We start from the raw sequence: 13,198 nt of genomic DNA, 5'->3' as shown, positions 1-13,198 counted from the left end.
TCGACCACTGATGTTTCTTTTCTCTCTCCCCCTTTCCCTTCCCCTCTGAAATCATTAAAAAAAAAAAAAAAAAAAAAAAACCACAAAACTCTGTGCAAGTTTCTGGAATTTGCCTCTAAATCCACCTAGCCCAGTGGTCGGCAAACTCATTAGTCAACAGAGCCAAATATCAACAGTACAACGATTGAAATTTCTTTTGAGAGCCAAATTTTTTAAACTGAAACTATATAGGTGGGTACGTTGTTATTAACTTAATTAGGGTACTCCTAAGGCTTAGGAAGAGCCACACTCAAGGGGCCAAAGAGCCGCCTATGGCTCACGAGCCGCAGTTTGCCGACCATGGACCTAGCCCATGGAAGACCTGACTCCTGTTCCCTACAGCTACCCAGTAGCTCTGGTCACTGTCCCTTCTCTACATTAACCATCCCAACTCTCTTCAATGTCTTTTAGATGTTGTCTGACCAACTCAGGATACACTTGAACTTTCACCTCCTTTGCCCCATTCACAATATTCCTATTGATACAACACTGAAGCCACAACAGAACGGACACTGAGCCCTAGCCAGGTTTGGCTCAGTGATTACAGCGCCGGCCTGCGAGTTCGATTCCTGGTCAAGGGCACATACCTCAGTTACAGGCTCAATTCCCAGCCCAGGTCTGGGCGCGTGCAGGAGGCAACCAATCTTATCTGTCTCTCTCACATCAATGTTTCTCTCTCTCCCCCGTCCTTCTACTCTCTCAAAAAAAACAATGGGAAAACAAAACAAATCAACAACAAAAATGGGCGCTGAGTTCGTAGACTATCCCAGCCTCGTAGACCTGTCTGTCTATTCCCATGATAGCAGCTCCACCACATTTCACTTTTCTGTACCTACAAAGGTAAATTTATGAACACAAATGCCTATTTTCACTTAAAAAAAATCTTTATTGTTGGAAGTATTACTGTTTTCACATGTATCCTTGGTAATGTGCAGCTTGCACGCTTCAGACAGAGCTGCTGAGGGTGTGGTGGTCGCTCTCCCCCTTAGATCTGAATCTGGGAGGTGAGGTCCACATCGCCCCCCACTCACACCAATGCCGTGCAGGGCTCCAGGGCTCGGGCAGAGCCCTTGAAGTGCTCTAGGACAGCTTCCAACCCAGCGCCCTGGACATCAGGAGAGCCTGGAAAGAGCTGGCTGAAGTAAGTGTGCCTACGCTATGTCTGTAGGGCCGCTTCATACCACCAACCACACTCCTCTCCCGAAAGGACAGACTGGTGGGCCTTGAATTGTTCTCTGTGAAACCCACACTCTTCCCCGACACGCCTCTATTTTCCCTCCCCCCGAGTCTGTAATAAGAGGACAAGTGAGGACATTTCTGGAAACCACTACAAACCCTTTCTCCAATCTGCTGGGAAAGCCTTTAATCCCCTTGCTCTCCATCTCCACATAGGATTGGTCCCTCAGGGCTGTGCTCAGAGCATTTCCGGAAGCTTCCTAGTCACTAAGATGAAGTAACCCAACTGAGACAGACTTACGTCTTCAAATTTTTTCGTTTTTGCGACTTCACAGATCTGCCCTATCACCCGAATGCGGTTGTTGAGGCCACATTCAACACTCAGTTCCTGGAAAAAGGAAAAGGAAAGGGGGCCGTGCTCAGGCAATAGATCCAACTGCCACGCACAGACCACCCTAAGAACTGTACCGCACCTCCCACTCCGGAGACTTGCAGCAGACCTTTCTGAAATCAGGCATTACTCCATCTCAGTGGAGTGAAAACAGACTTTTTGTGTCCATCACTGCATTTTTTATTGTGATAAATTCACATCATATAAAACTCACCACTTTAAACCATACAATTAAGGCTCTGGTGGGATAGCTCAGTTGGTTAGAGCTTCATCCCAATATGCCAAGGTTGCAGGTTCGATCCCCGGTCAGGACACATACAAGAATTAACCAATAAATGCATAATTAAGTGGAACAACAAATCAATGTTTCTTCCCTGCCCTTTATCAATAAAAAAGTTAAACCATACAATTCATTTTTTAGCATATTTACAACACTTGTAACCACTTCCACTAATTACAGAACATTTTCATTACTTCAAAAGGAAACCTCATGCCCATTAGCAGTCACTCTCCATTCCTTTCTCCACCCAGGCCCTGACAAATGCTCATCTACTTTCTGTCTCCATGGGCTTGACTATTCTTGATATTTCATATACATGGAGTTACACATTATGTGAACCTTTAGGATTGGTTTCTTTCATTTAGCATGTTTTCAAGGTTCATCCATGTTGTAATTAACATGTATGAGCACTTTGTTCCTTTTTTGACATGCAATACTCCTTTGCATGGCTGTATCACATGTTGTTTATACAGTTGGCCCTTGGACAATGCTGGGTTTGAACTGTGGGGTCCACTTACACATGGATTTTTTAAAAACCTGGGTTTAAGGAGGCTTGACTTGTGGTGGTAAACATGCAATATACAGATGATGTATTACAGAAATGTACACCTGAAACCTACATAATCTTATTGACCAATGTCACCCCAATAAATTCAATTTTAAAAAACACACACGCCCTGACCGGTTTTGCTCAGTGGATAGAGCGTCGGCCTGCGGACTCAAGGGTCCCAGGTTCGATTCCGATCAAGGGCATGTACCTTGGTTGCGGGCACATACCCAGTAGGGAGTGTGCAGGAGGCAGCTGATCGATGTTTCTCTCTCATCGATGTTTCTAACTCTCTATCCCTGTCCCTTACTCTCTGTAAAAAATCAATAAAATATATTTAAAACACACACAAAATTTGCATTTAAGTAGAGCTGTGCAGTTCAAATTTGTGTTATTCAAGGGGTAACTCACCAGGTGATGAACATACGTTCTAGTTTCTGAATGGGATACTTTAAAAGTGCAAAAGCTGCCTTGTTGGTGTGGCTCAGTGGTTGAGCATCAACCTATGAACTAGGAGGTCACACGGTTCGTTTCCTGGTCAGGGCACATGCCCAGGTTGCTGGCTCGACCCTCAGTAGGGATGTGCAGGAGGCAGATGATCAATGATTCTCTCTCATCATTGATGTTTCTAGCTCTCTCTCCCTTCCTCTCTCTGAAACCAATAAAAAAAATTTTAAATAAATAAATAAAAGTGCAAAAGCTAAGTCCTGGCTGGGTAGCTCAGATGGTTAGAGCATCATCCAGACATGCCAAGGTTGTGGGTTCAATCCCCAGTCAGGGCACATACAAGAAGCAACCAATGAATGCATAAATAAGTGGAACAACAAGTTTATGTTTCTCGCTCTCCCCTACACACACACTTCCTCTCACTCTAAAATCAGTAAGTGAAAGTTTTTCAAAAATAAAAATAACCAAAGTACAAAGACAACATTTATTTATGGACAAAGTATGGTGTCAGGAATGCAGGGAGATTCAAACAAAGACGAAAAATAAAGACTTCTCACAGGGACTCACAAATTACTAGTTTACACATGGTCATAACGCTAATCACCTGTGGAGACCAGGGCATTCAGATCCCGTATCATAAAACAGGTTTTCTTGAATTGACATGTGAATACTAACTCTTGTGCTGAACCAAGTCCTCTGACTTCCTAAATCTCCCGGAAAAAAGACATGTAAGCCTCCCTGGCACTGGGGACAGCAGCCCCATACAGACGGTCACCAGCAACTCATGTCCCACAGAACCTGTTGACAGACCAAACCCAGCCTTCCTTGCACCTCCCAGGAGGCCAGCGGGGAAGACACAGGCAGCTCACTCACTCGCAGGATGTCCGCTGTGATGACAAACTCCGTCTGTTTGCCCTCTGCAGACCTGGGATTTGGTCTTGAAGTTCCCAGTCCCAACAGAGTCTTGAACTTCTCCTTCAAGCCTGAATCTTTGCTTGTTGGCTTGGCCATGGTGGGTAGGCGCGCAACATGGGACTCTGTGCGCGGAGGCAACAGGCAGAGATCTCAGAAACAATTGCACACACCTGCCCCTGCGGACCTACAGCCACCCGGGAACCCCAGAGCTCTGGCGGCACCTTTCCTCCCACAGCCACACTGTCCGGGCCAGAAATAAACCCGGGGAACGCCAGGCCGCCCGCCCCTTCGTGCATGGGGTGAGGAAGGGGAACTGGGAGTGGAGGGCGGGCACCGCGGGTCCTAGGGAGCCCTGACGTTAGCCATCGCTCTCCCTTCCAAGTAAAGGAGGACCCTCGGAGGGACGCGGTCAGCAGGAACCCCCTTTCACCCGCCAGGACTTAAAACCAAGGAGAGCTTGGAGCTCCAGAGTCAGGCTCAGGGGGGCGCGGCCTAGACCCCGACCCGGGCCATTGCGGGGTTCGCCCCCGCCGCCTCATCACCGAGTAGGCCCGGCGCGGCCGCCTCCCCTCGGGGCCGGGCCACACCGCGGTCTGGGCGGGCATCAGTGGTCGGGGAACCTCGAGGCACTCACCCCGAGCCGCGCCCGCGGCGCGCGCGGCCGGGCGGTCCCAGCGCGGAGAAGGGAGCGCACACCCCTGCCCCGACCTGCCGCCGGAAATGCACACTGCGCAGCGGCCGGCGTCCGAGGCCGCCGCACGACTTGCTGGGAGTCGTAGTTCTAGGCTTCCCTTGGCCAAAAGAATGGGTGCGAGGCAAGTCACATGACAGTGCCGCGGGGGCCGCCGGGATGTGTAGTCCGTAGGAGTTCGACATGAGCACAGCGGGCACGAGGATGGTGACCCGCAGCTGGAGCCGGGGTCCTGGGGTCGGACCGAGGGGGAGTGGGAAGGAGGCCGCGCCGCTCCCAAGGGGAAAGTCGGCTTCAGGTAGCGCCCGGCCAGGAGAAGGCAGGAGGGGAGAGGGAGGGAACTGCAAGGGACTGAGGGCTGGGGTCCCGAGCCGCCCTGGAGGGCTCCGAGCTGCGCGGGCTGGGACCCGGCGGCAGCAAGCAAGTTCCTCGGCCCTGCGCGCTGCTGGGTTCCCACCTAGCGCCCTGTTCCCAGGAGTCAGGGGCTGGGTTCCAGGAGCTCATACTACCCCGACCCTCATCCTGAACAAGGACGTTCTCTGGGGTCTCAGCAGCCGGTCCTGGAATCTCCCACTTGCGCCAAGCTCTCTGTGGGGCAGATTGGCCCTGTTGTCATAGCTGCTTACCTCTGAAAAGCCCAGGACACCCTTAGCCAGAAGTCCTCTCTCCTTGCTAGAGAGTGATGTCTGCAGGATTGGCCAGAAGGGGATTCCCATAGGCACCCAAGGACCCCAGGGGTAGTCCAGAAAAGGAGACCCACCAGAAGCGTAGCGGGAAGAACTGGGGCTAGAAGGGATAGGCAGGTGACAAGTCCAGCCAGATAGGCAGGAGCTTTGATGCCAGGACAGAGTTTAAGTTCATTGTGAGTACAAGGGAAAAACCAATGAGGATTTTTAAACAGGAAGTGACCCAATCCAATTTTGATCTTACAAAGTTCTCTCTGACAGTGTGGAGACTAGATTAAGGGGCATCATGGTAGAGGCTGTTACCAGAGTTCTCATCTGTTAACTTGGACTTGGTCAGGGGGACAGTGGCACAAAGAAGGCTGACCTGTCCCAGATGTGTGCTACAGAAGACAGAGCATACCCCGCTCCCCAGTAGTAGATGATGGATGATGGGTGCTTGTCGAAAGAATGAATGATGAGAGATGAGAGAGCAATTAGGGCAACACCTTATCCTTACCTATGTCCCCCACTGAAGAGACTGAATGACATTTTTTTGCAGAAGGAAGGAAAAGCAACCACCCTGTGAAGCGTCACCGGAAGACACAAAGCCTGAAAGTGGCCTATGAAGCCTCGGATGGTGAGAAAGGAGAGGGGATCAAGGTGCCAAGCTGGGAGCCTCAGGACTGGCAGCAGCATCTGGCAAACATCCGCACCATGAGGAGTGAGAAGGACGCACCTGTGGACCAGCTGGGGGCTGAGCACTGCTATGACCGCAGTGTGCCCCCAAAGGTAGGGAGGGGCCCGATTGCCTAGTGACCCTCTTCGGAACAAGATGCTTGATTTCTTTCAGGCCTGACACCTGGCAGCTCTTAGCTGACACCGCCCTGAGAGGATGCACACCTGGCACCCAGAGCACTCACTGGGCAGCATTACTTGCTTCATTGTGGCCAATCAACAGGTCAGGGGTACCTGTGGCATGAGGCCTCGTGCTCTGCCTTCTGCCAGCACTGTGCTGAATCATCAGGGGCATTCAGTACATTTGCTGACAGAGAAAGAGATTTTTGCACTTCTTTAGCCCAGAGCCTGGTCTTTTGATCAACGTGAATCTAATCCCAGTTCTTCCACTGGGTGGAGTCTGCAGGGCCTCAGTTTGCTTGTCTGCAAAATGGGTAGTAGCATCATTCACATAGCAATAACAATAACAGCCAATGGTTGCTGCACTGACATTGTGCCAGGTACAAGTCTAAGTGTAGTGAAAATTCATTTAAGCTTCCCAGTGATTCTGAGAAGCAGGTGCTATTATTGTCCCCATGTTATAGACGAAAAGCAGGCCCAGACCAGATCCTACCACACACATCCCCCCATTGGCCAAGGTGGGTAGGAAGCTGACGTCCGGTCTGTTCCCACATGGGTAAAGGACTTGGCTAGGGCCTGGCCCACAGTGAGCACCCAGGACCGACCATCTCTCTGGTCCCTGTCACTGTGAGCAGGTGCAGAGGTACCAGGTGCTGCTGTCACTGATGCTCTCCAGCCAGACCAAAGACCAGGTGACAGCGGGTGCCATGCAGCGGCTGCGGGCCCGGGGCCTGACGGTGGATAATATCCTGCAGACAGATGACAGCACACTGGGCGCACTCATCTACCCCGTGGGCTTCTGGAGGGTGAGCCCAGCCTGTGGCAACGAGGGCCAGGGTTGCCACTGGCCTGGAAAAGACATCGGGTCATTGAGGGCGGCTGTGGGGGTGGCAGGAGGCTGGGTTGGACATTTCTGGCCACCGGGGCCTGGATATGAGTTCTCACTGGAGTCCCCCACCCCTCTGAGCTGTCCACAGGGGGCCAGGCAGTGGGGCCTCAAGTCCAGGCCTTGGAACTCCTTGGCCTTTCCTGTTGCAGCCCACCCCTTCCTTCCTCCACCTCCCCACCCAGCTGCCTGGCCCTTCCCTTTCTCACTGAGGCTGCCCATCCACCTTTCCCTTTGTTTACTCCGGGCTTCCCTGGAGTGTGTTACACCCTCCCCTCCAGAGCCCGAGAGGCCACAGCACAGGGTGGCCCGTAGGCAGATCTATTGAAGGTGGCCAGGCGGGTGTGGCTACTTCCCTAGGCACTGGTGTGGGTTGCAGTGTGTCAGATGGGTTTTAAATAGCCCCGTCTGCTCAGGCACAGGATGGGAACCGCCCAGCTGGCCTGTTGGCTGGCAGGGAACCCCAGACTCCAGCCTTCCTTCCTGAAGGTCCAGGTGCTGCTGAACCCAGCTCCTGGCATGACTGGCCCTGCTTAGCCTGCCTGGCCTCTGGGGGTAATGAGGGGCAGGGGGGAGCACAAGCTGGACCCCCAAGACATGCCATTGGCCCAAACAGGTGGAAGGCAGGGGTCCAGGCATGCATTGGGCCTCCCTCAGGCTGCCTGTTTCCCTTGGTTCATTCCTACCTCCTAGGGCCGTGGTCGGCAAACTGCGGCTCGCAAGCCACAGGCGGCTCTTTGGCCCCTTGAGTGTGGCTCTTCCTAAGCCTTAGGAGTACCCTAGTTGAGTTAATAACAATGTACCTACCTATATAGTTTCAGTTTAAAAAATTTGGCTCTCAAAAGAAATTTTCAATCGTTGTACCGTTGATATTTGGCTCTGTTGACTAATGAGTTTGCCGACCACTGTCCTAGGGGGACAGGAGCAAACAGGTGCCTCTGAGTGTGTCCTGGGTAGCTTCGGGCACCTGTGCTTCTTCCTTGGGCCTTGTCCTCCCAGGTTGGACTCCACTCCCACCTTCAGCACTTGACACACACACCCCCACCCCACCCCCATTTTTCAGAGCAAGGTGAAGTACATCAAGCAGACCAGTGCCATCCTGCAGCAGAACTATGGTGGGGACATCCCAGCTTCTGTGGCAGAGCTGATGGCACTGCCAGGCGTTGGGCCCAAAATGGCGCACTTGGCCATGGCTGTGGCCTGGGGTACTGTGTCAGGCATTGGTGAGTGGCATGTGCCCATGAGGAGGGTGGGGCCAGCTCTGAGCTTGCTGACTGCTGCCAGGGTTCCCTACGTCCTCTGACCTGTAACCCCAATTCAGGTCTCCTCATCCACAGCTCAGCCCAAAGGGTCAGAAAGATACTCCCAGCACTGAGCTAGGCCTGTCCTGCCCTGAGATGAGTACTAATCCATTTGCTGAGCACCTACTGTGTGCTGGGCTCTGGGGATGGACTCGGTGTCGGTGGAAGTGATAACTCATCCAAGAACTGAAGGGTAAGGCGGGACCAAGAGGAGGAACAATGTTCCAGGCAGAAGAACAGCATCTGCAAAGCCATGAGGCGGGAGAGAGGACCAGAAGCAGGAGGCTCTGGATGAGTGTGGGCAGATGAGGGTGATGTTGTGAAGACAGGGGAACCCCGGGAGAGGAGGTATGGGCTGGGGGGATGGGGAGGAGAACTGGGAGTGGGGAGCCTCTTCCTGGAATCCCTTTCCTGGGTCCAGGCCTAGCAGCCTGGCATCGGAGGATCCCTGGGTGGAGACAGGTTCTGGGTCAGGGTGCAGCGGCTGCTTCCTAAGGTCTTTGCCCAGAGAGTTGGGGCTTCTGAGGCCCCAGCAGCAGCCCAGCCAGCCCAGAAACCAAGGCTTGACCCGTAAACACCCTGTACTCCCCAACCCCAGTGCCTCTCTGGGACTCCTGCAGGCGGGGCTGGGAAGGGGTGGGAATCCCCTCAGCTTCCACAGCTTGTGTAGCCCGCCCCCTGGGGTGGGGCCCTTTTCCAGCACTGCCCATGAGTAGAAAGGCAGCCCCGAGAGCCAGAACGGGGCCAAGAAGGGGCCAGGGCAGAGCCTCCCCCTAGGGCTCCTGAAGAGGCCAGCCTCTCAGCAAATACTCGGCTTATCGGGGCAGCTGTCAGCTGCTCTTTCCCGGGAGTGGCCTGGCAGGTCTGAGTGAAGGGCCCCCTGCCCACCGCCCTACCCGGGTGTCAGAATGTCACCCTTTCTGGTTGCCTGTGGGCCCGGTCAGCCGTAGGGAACCCCTGGGGAGGGGAGGCTTTGCCTCCCAGGGGCTTCCCCAAGAGAAACTCCCTCGTGAGAAAGCTGATCCCAGCTCTGCCTCCCCACCTGGGTGGCCTGGGGCAAGGCACTTGGCCTCTCTGAGCTTTGGCCACAAAGCAGGGGACACAGTTACCCTCCTGGCCCAGCCCACAGGAGGTTCACAGTGTGTGTGACCCTAGGTTGGGCCTCAGGGAGCACAGTCACCTCCATGTGACGGAAGAGGAAACTGAGGCAGGGGGATCCAAGGGTGCAGCCCTCTACCTGGGCTTGTTAGCAGCAGGAGAGAAAGCGGATGCAGGGACTGGCTTTCTCTTTGACAGTGAGGAGGAGAGGGATTGCAGATAGCTGGGCAAGGAGGCCTGGGTGACTGGGTGCCCAGGCTGGGCCCTGGGGTGGCTGTAAAGGGGAGCAGGGGCTGCAGCTGGCCTGGCTGTGCTGCCCACTCTGTTCCTTACAAGTGCTGGCTCTGCAGGCAACAGCCTCCTGCTGGCACCCTCAGCCCGTGGCTGGGCCAAGAGGCACTGCTCCCTGCACCCCAAGTGAGGGCCCAAGTCCTCTGGTTCCTGGCTACAGCCCCTGCCCAGCAGTAGTGGTGGCCTGGTGACCCACTCTCATGTCTGGCTAGTACGGTGCAGTTAGGGGCCCTCAGAGCTCTGTGTGGGAAGCCAGGGCGACTCACCAACCTGGGCTAATGGGTGGGACCATGGGCAAGAACGGGGTGTCTGGGCCTGCCCCACATTCACCCCACCCTGTCTCCAAGCAGCAGTGGACACACATGTGCACAGAATTGCCAACCGACTCAGGTGGACCAAGAAGGTGACCAAGTCCCCGGAGGAGACCCGTGCAGCCCTGGAGGACTGGCTGCCCAGGTGCCGCAACAGGGCAGGATGGGCTCCCCTTCCACCTCCCCTCCTTCCCTCTCTCTCTCTGCATTAACCCACTCCCACCCCACAGGGACCTGTGGAGTGAGATTAATGGACTCTTGGTGGGCTTCGGCCAGCAGATCTGTCTGCCTGTCCGCCCTCGATGCCAGACCTGCCTCAACCAGGCCCTGTGCCCAGCTGCAGAGGGACTCTGAAGACCCTGTGCCCAGCTGCACAGGGACCCTGAAGGCCCTGTGCCCAGCTGCATGGGATGCTGAAGGCTCTGTGCCCAGCTGCACGGGACTCTGAAGGCCATGTCTTCTGCGACTTTGTTGGGGAGCTGCAGCCTGTTCATAATAAAGTTTGGGGTTTTGCAACAGTTGGGATCTGTCTGATTTCTACCCTTGGGAGGCCAGCATGTGGACGTGACAATCTGGGCTGTGTACGTGGGGGGTGGGTGCAGGAGCCCAGACTGAAGAGATGGATCATGGGAGCCAGCTGGAGCCAGCTGTTGAGAAGCCTGCTGGTGACGATGGAGGCCTGGGCTTCCTCCCTCCCTCAGCAGCTGGCTGAGGGCCCAGAAACACCCCTCTCCTGAACTTGTGCACCCTGAGAGCCTGCCACTGCCAGGAGGCCCTACCCCCAGTGCTTACAGAGCCACCTGGCCTCCAGAAGAACACCAGGAAGCCCAGGCTGGGTGCCACAGGGCCCGAGGCCTGACCTTTGTACCTGCTGGGGGGTGGGGGGCTATATGAAGGCAGGGGGTGCCCATGGGGTGCCAGGGGCACAGGAAGCTTCACAGAGAGGTGTTGGCAAGACAGCTGGGCCTCACCAGGCAGAGAAGGTGAGCAGGGGCCTCGGTGAGAGGAGGGCAGGGCTCCAAGGGCAGGGATCCCAAGTAGTCTGGAGAGGGCAGGCGGAGAGGGAAGCAGGAGCTGAGAAGTGTTGGGACTTGGCTGCCAGGTGGATGGTTTCAGGGAGGGGGAGGTTTAAGAACGAGACCTGCTGCCCTGGCTGGTTGCTCAGTGGTTAAAGCGGCAGCCCGCAGACCAACAGGTTGTGGGTTCGATTCCCGGTCAAGGCCACGTACCTCCGTTGCAGGTTCCCCAGCCCGGTAGGGGCCTGTGCAGGAGGCAACCAATGGATGTGTCTCTCTCCCCATCCTCCCTCCCTTCTACTCTAGAAGTCAATGGAAAAAATATCCTCGGGTAAGGATTAAAAACAAATAAAAATTTAAAAAAAGAGTAAGACCTGTTTCCAGCAGCTGAGATTTGGGGATGGGGCTGCTAGGCTGCTACCTTCCGGCCTGGACCACCATTCCCCCATCCCCTGAGGAAGGACAGAGGCAGCCAAGGGTGTGAGGACGGCCTGTTTATTCCAAAGGGGCGCAGATGCGCTATGGCTTACAGGGCAGCCGGCAATGTCGGTGGGTTTCAGGGCAGAGTCTGTGGGGTCTACTGGGGGAGGGCGCCAGGCAGGGGCCAGGCCCAAAGCCTGGAGGCACTCCTGGGGCAGGCTCTCTCACAGCCACACCCCCCAACCCGGGGGCTGCAGCAAAGGAACAAGGGGCCTGTCCAGAGGCTGCCCTCTTCAGGGGCAGGGGCCTCCATCCTCCGGCCCCTCCGAGAGCCCAGACCCTGCATCCCAGACCCCTGGTGCAGTGGGGACATGGGGGGCCTGGCCCAGTGAGCCCCCACACCAGGGAAGGCAACGACAAGGCTGAGGGGAAGCTCCTGTAGCCACATCTGGCCTCCCAGCCTCACCTGAAGCCCCTCAAATCGCCTGCCCACTGCCTCTGTCCCAGGCAGTTCCTGGGACTCCCACCGGCATGGCTGCTGCCAAGAAGGAAGGGGTGGGGAGGAAATGGTTTGTAGAGAAAGGTTTGTTTTATTGCAATTATTTAGAGAACATGTCCTGGTGGGGGCGGGGCTCTGGTATTAAGTGAAAACATGTGTGGAGCTGGAGCTCTTTTTGGAAAAAAAAAAAAAAAAAGCAAAACCACAAATTCCTTCAAGTCAGCAGGCCCAGGCAGAGCAGCAAAGGCCCGGCCCCTAGGGTCACCGCTGCCTCTCCCTCTCTCAATGTCTCTCACACATTGGGGGCTCCCTCTCCCCAGTGTTGCTGCCACGTTCCCCCAGCACCCACGGGAACGGTAGGGGGATCAGGACAGGGACTCACTGGGATGTGGGTTGGTTCCTGGGTGGTGATGGGGCCACCACGGCTCCTGGGGGTGAGGATGCACCTCCTCCAGTCCACTGAGGCTTGGGGAGCTCTGGTCTGGGCCCGAGGAGGGAGGCCCAAAGTCCGTGCGGGGAGAAGGCCCGGGTCCAGCACACAGGCAGCGAGGGGTTCAGAAGTTGCTGAAGATCTCACGCTTCTGGTTCCAGTCCATCTGCGGGGCCCGCTTGTTGACCCTGGTGGCTTTTGCCTTCTCCTTGGCCTCAGCCGCCGTGGGGCTCAGGTGGAGGCCACTCTCCTGAAAAGGGTCGTGCTTCCAGGTGCTGCGGTCCTGGGGGCGGACAGGTAGCCAGAGTGAGCCCTGGACCCAAGCCCCCAAACTGATAAATCACCCTTTCCAGGGAGCTCACACCGGAGGCCACCTGGTGGGGCTGAGGTAGCGAGCCCAGGAGGGCTTCCTGGAGGCAGTGGCCCCACTGCCCAGGTTGAAAGCTCCATAAATACCCACCCCAAAGGCCTCTCTGGCCCCCCACCAGAGTGTAAGCGCAGCAGAGGAAGTGGATGGACATTTGCTACCTCATTGTCCTTGTCTAAGCCAGGCAGATCACTTCGGGATGAACACGCTGAGCCACCATTGAGCTGGGAAACCAAGGGCAAGGTGTAGTAGCTTCAGAGGCCCTGCCCTGTCCTGTCACTATGTTCACACACGCACATACACGTACACCCGCACACACAGAGCTGCATTTATTCCTCCATTCGGCAGTGGGACCCTCTACCATGCTCCAGGCCCAGTGTAGGTAGGACACTGGACACTAAACAGTGAACAGGCAGGTGGCCCGGCCCTGGCCAATCCACAATGGGGAGGAGCCATTTCGATGCATGAATCACCCACATGCGTGTCACCTGGGGCAAAGCCAGGGCCAGCTTCCTGAGGAGAGACGGACACTCCAGGTAACCAGACAGTGCTGGGCAGAGGGAACAGCCAGGG

The 13,198-nt window shown here is 55.5% G+C and overlaps 3 protein-coding genes across 9 annotated transcripts in view; 1 reads left to right on the top strand and 2 right to left on the bottom strand.

Annotated features, from left to right (window-relative positions):
- TSC2 (TSC complex subunit 2) overlaps positions 1 to 4,539 on the bottom strand; it is a 37,427-nt gene extending 32,888 nt beyond the window's left edge. For 3 of the 6 annotated variants that reach the window (XM_023764467.1, XM_023764466.1, XM_006100904.3), the window contains exons 1-3: positions 4,430 to 4,539; positions 3,754 to 3,917; positions 1,517 to 1,603 (exon numbers count right to left, since the gene is read on the bottom strand). In XM_023764467.1, the coding sequence (XP_023620235.1) occupies positions 1,517 to 1,603; positions 3,754 to 3,891 (225 nt within the window). In that variant the 5' untranslated portion in view covers positions 3,892 to 3,917; positions 4,430 to 4,539. Of the gene's footprint in view, positions 1 to 1,516; positions 1,604 to 3,753; positions 3,918 to 4,429 lie in introns of those variants that run through there. The other 3 variants (XM_023764464.1, XM_023764468.1, XM_023764469.1) reach the window with 1 other exon arrangement.
- Positions 4,540 to 4,645: 106 nt separating this feature from the next.
- Positions 4,646 to 10,411, top strand: NTHL1 (nth like DNA glycosylase 1). The gene is given in 7 exon segments (XM_023764491.1): positions 4,646 to 4,784; positions 5,711 to 5,940; positions 6,471 to 6,524; positions 6,642 to 6,812; positions 7,956 to 8,115; positions 9,933 to 10,038; positions 10,124 to 10,411. Coding segments are annotated over 7 exon segments (984 nt in total). The 3' UTR covers positions 10,248 to 10,411.
- Positions 10,412 to 11,388: 977 nt separating this feature from the next.
- SLC9A3R2 (SLC9A3 regulator 2) overlaps positions 11,389 to 13,198 on the bottom strand; it is a 9,881-nt gene continuing 8,071 nt past the window's right edge. Inside the window, exons 5-6 of one of the 2 annotated variants that reach the window (XM_023764471.1) lie at positions 12,787 to 12,849; positions 11,389 to 12,541 (exon numbers count right to left, since the gene is read on the bottom strand). In XM_023764471.1, coding sequence (XP_023620239.1) covers positions 12,383 to 12,541; positions 12,787 to 12,849 — 222 coding nt within the window. In that variant the 3' untranslated portion in view covers positions 11,389 to 12,382. The remainder of the gene's footprint in view (positions 12,542 to 12,786; positions 12,850 to 13,198) is intronic. The other variant, XM_023764472.1, reaches the window with a different exon arrangement.

Source organism: Myotis lucifugus, unplaced genomic scaffold (genome assembly GCF_000147115.1).
Source record: "Myotis lucifugus unplaced genomic scaffold, Myoluc2.0 scaffold_332, whole genome shotgun sequence".
Classification (NCBI taxonomy): domain Eukaryota; kingdom Metazoa; phylum Chordata; class Mammalia; order Chiroptera; family Vespertilionidae; genus Myotis; species Myotis lucifugus.
The sequence above is the reverse complement of the archived record's forward strand: the minus strand, read 5'-3'. Positions and strand labels throughout refer to the sequence as shown.